This window comes from Oryx dammah, unplaced genomic scaffold (assembly GCF_014754425.2).
Source record: "Oryx dammah isolate SB20612 unplaced genomic scaffold, SCBI_Odam_1.1 HiC_scaffold_23, whole genome shotgun sequence".
In the NCBI taxonomy this organism is placed as follows: Eukaryota; Metazoa; Chordata; class Mammalia; order Artiodactyla; family Bovidae; genus Oryx; species Oryx dammah.
The window spans coordinates 130,914,867-130,917,515 of NW_024070207.1; the positions used below are offsets into that span (position 1 = coordinate 130,914,867).

At 55.1% G+C, this 2,649-nt stretch overlaps 1 protein-coding gene across 2 annotated transcripts in view; it reads right to left on the bottom strand.

The window, feature by feature from the left end:
- Positions 1-471: 471 nt before the first annotated feature.
- The window catches only part of LOC120882425 (granulocyte-macrophage colony-stimulating factor receptor subunit alpha-like), a 24,144-nt gene continuing 21,966 nt past the window's right edge, over positions 472-2,649 (bottom strand). For both annotated transcript variants that reach the window (XM_040266424.1, XM_040266423.1), the window contains exon 12: positions 472-2,454. In XM_040266424.1, the coding sequence (XP_040122358.1) occupies positions 2,281-2,454 (174 nt within the window). In that variant the 3' untranslated portion in view covers positions 472-2,280. The remainder of the gene's footprint in view (positions 2,455-2,649) is intronic.

The window sequence follows — 2,649 nt, forward strand, 5'->3', positions numbered from 1 at the left end:
CAAATCCTCACTTGTTCACCAGTCTGCAAGAGGAAAGATAACTTTTCTTTTCTTTTTTTAAGATAACTTTTCTAAAAAGGTACTCGGCCACCGACAGTGATGGTATTCATAGGGATATGGAGCAGTTTCACAGAAAAAAAAAAAGCCGGTGAATCCCATTACAGCAAATCTCATTGCTGTTGCATTGGAAGGGCTGATGCTGAAGCTGAAGCTCCAATCCTTTCGGCACCTGATGTGAAGAACTGACTCTTTGGAAAAGACGCTGATGCTGGGAAAAGACTGAAGGCAGGAGGAGAAGAGGATGAGATGGCTGGATGGCATCTCTGACAATAAACGTGAGTTTCAGCAAGCTCCAGGATAGAGTACGGAACAGGGAAGTCTGGCATGCTGCAGTCCATAGGGTCGTAAAGAATTGGACACGACTGAGAGACTCACCAATAACCACAATGTTTAAAGCCTGTATTCAGTTTGTTACAATATTGCTCTGTTTTATGTTCTGGTTTATTGGCGTTGAAGCACATGGGATGTTAGGTTCCCCACCAGAAATCAAACCCACACCCCCTGCACTGGAAGGCGAAGTCTTCACCATCAGACAGCCAAGAAAGTCCCTGGGTTCTGACATTTAACTTACTCCTAAACTCATCCCTGGCAATCAGCGTGTTCCGGGGTCCAAGCCCATCTTCAGAAGGAGCTGATGCCAGAAGAGAAGCCAGTCTTTCCGAGTCCCGGCCACTCCCGGCTGGAGCTGGGGCGCCTCCAGTCATCCCCGCCTGCTGATCACAGGCGGCACCTTGCCCCGGACACTCGCTGGGGTGACCACACGGCGTATCTCGGGGCCGCAGGCTCCATGGCCACAGCGATAGCAGGCACCTTCTGATTCCACGACCTCATCTTATCTCTTATTTTCTCGAAACACCGCTCTTCCTGCGCACTGCGCCAACCCCAAACGCAGAAGTTTCGCAATGCAATCTTACCAGCTGCCACCGTCTCTTGCAAAATGCCTGTTTCTCTGCAGCGTGGACTTCAGACAGGCTCATGGTGTTCCCGGGAAATCGGAGCCGGGGGCTCCCGCTGTTGAAGCTGGGTGTCTCTGCTTCAGCATCGCCGGCCGGCAGCCCGAGCGTGAGAGAGTTGTGCCCAGGAGACGGGTCCCTCCTGGACCTGGATGGAACCCAGCAAGATGCTTCACGTGTGGTTATTCAGAGACACCATGGAAGAGAATCGCGCTCCACCGGACGTCTTCCTCTTCATCCTGCGTGTGCTCCCTTCGCCCCCAAAACGGACAGAGGCCGTTTCTCCTAAAGCCTCCGTCCTTTCCCAGGTTATCTGCTTGGCTGGCACCCTTCAGTTCAGTCGGTTCAGTCGCTCAGTCGTGTCCGACTCTTTGCGACCCCATGGACTGCAGCACGCCAGGCCTTCCTGTCCATCACCAACTCCTGGAGCTTGCTCAAACTCATGTCCATTGAGTCGGTGATGCCATCCAACCAGCTCATCCTCTGCCGTCCCCTTCTCCTCCTGCCTTCAATCTTTCCCAGCATCAGGGTCTTTTCCAATGTGTCCGCTCTTCGCATGAGGTGGCCAAAGGATTGGAGTTTCAGCTTCAGCATCAGTCCTTCCAATGAACACCCAGGACTGATCTCCTTTAGGATGGACGGATTGGGTCTCCTTGCAGTCCAAGGGACTCTCTAGAGTCTTCTCCAACACCACAGTTCAGAAGCGTCAATTTGGGGGCACCCTTCAGGAGTGTCTAAGGGGAAACCTGTCCCCAGCAGGGAAACCCCGCTGACGCTGTCCTGTATTTACCGACATGCGGCGGCTCCAGTGTGTGAACGCTGTGCCTCGTGTCGTCGGTCAATCGCTCAGTCGTGTCCGTCTCTTCGCGACTCCACGCACTGCTGCCCACCAGGCTCCTCTGTCCATGGGATTCTCCAGGCAAGAATCCTGGAGTGGGTTGCCGTGCCTTCCTCCAGGGCATCCTCCTGAACCCATGGAGACCGGACATCCCATTATTGCTTCATTCCCAAGTCTGTGCTGTTACGGGCAAGTTTGGTGCCCATCTTCACAGGGACAACCTGGACCAGAGTGTGAGCCAGACTCTGCCCAATATCCTAAGCCACCTACAGGGCACATCTGGGTGACAGGCTGGCGGCCGGTGCCCCCCGCAGCTGGGAAAGGTGTGTGCAGCGGTGGCCAGCGGGCGGGGAAGCGGGGGACAACATAGCAGAGGCTGAGGCAGTGGGATCGGGCAGCAGGCGGCAGGCAAGTCGGATCAGAGTCCTCTCAGTGGTTGAGCAGAGGACCCCTAGAAGGGATGTTTACGTAAGGGTTGGGGGCTGGGGCTGGACCCCCCGTCTTTCCTGGTCCACTCGCCAACAATAGCGTTTCCTCCACGATGAAGATGTCCTCGGGGTCCTGGCAGGCTGATGGCGGGTGGCCTCCACACGAGGCTGTCTCCTAGAAGAAAGAACACAGCGCACAGGTGAGGCCACGCTCTGGAGTTCCTGGTCCTCCCAGTCAGTGGTACTCATGACGGCCAGAAGGTGGAAAGGGCCCATGTATCCACGGATGGATGATGGATGGTGGGTGGATAGATGGATGGATGGACAGATGATGGATGGACAGATTATGGATGGAGGATGGATGGGTGGA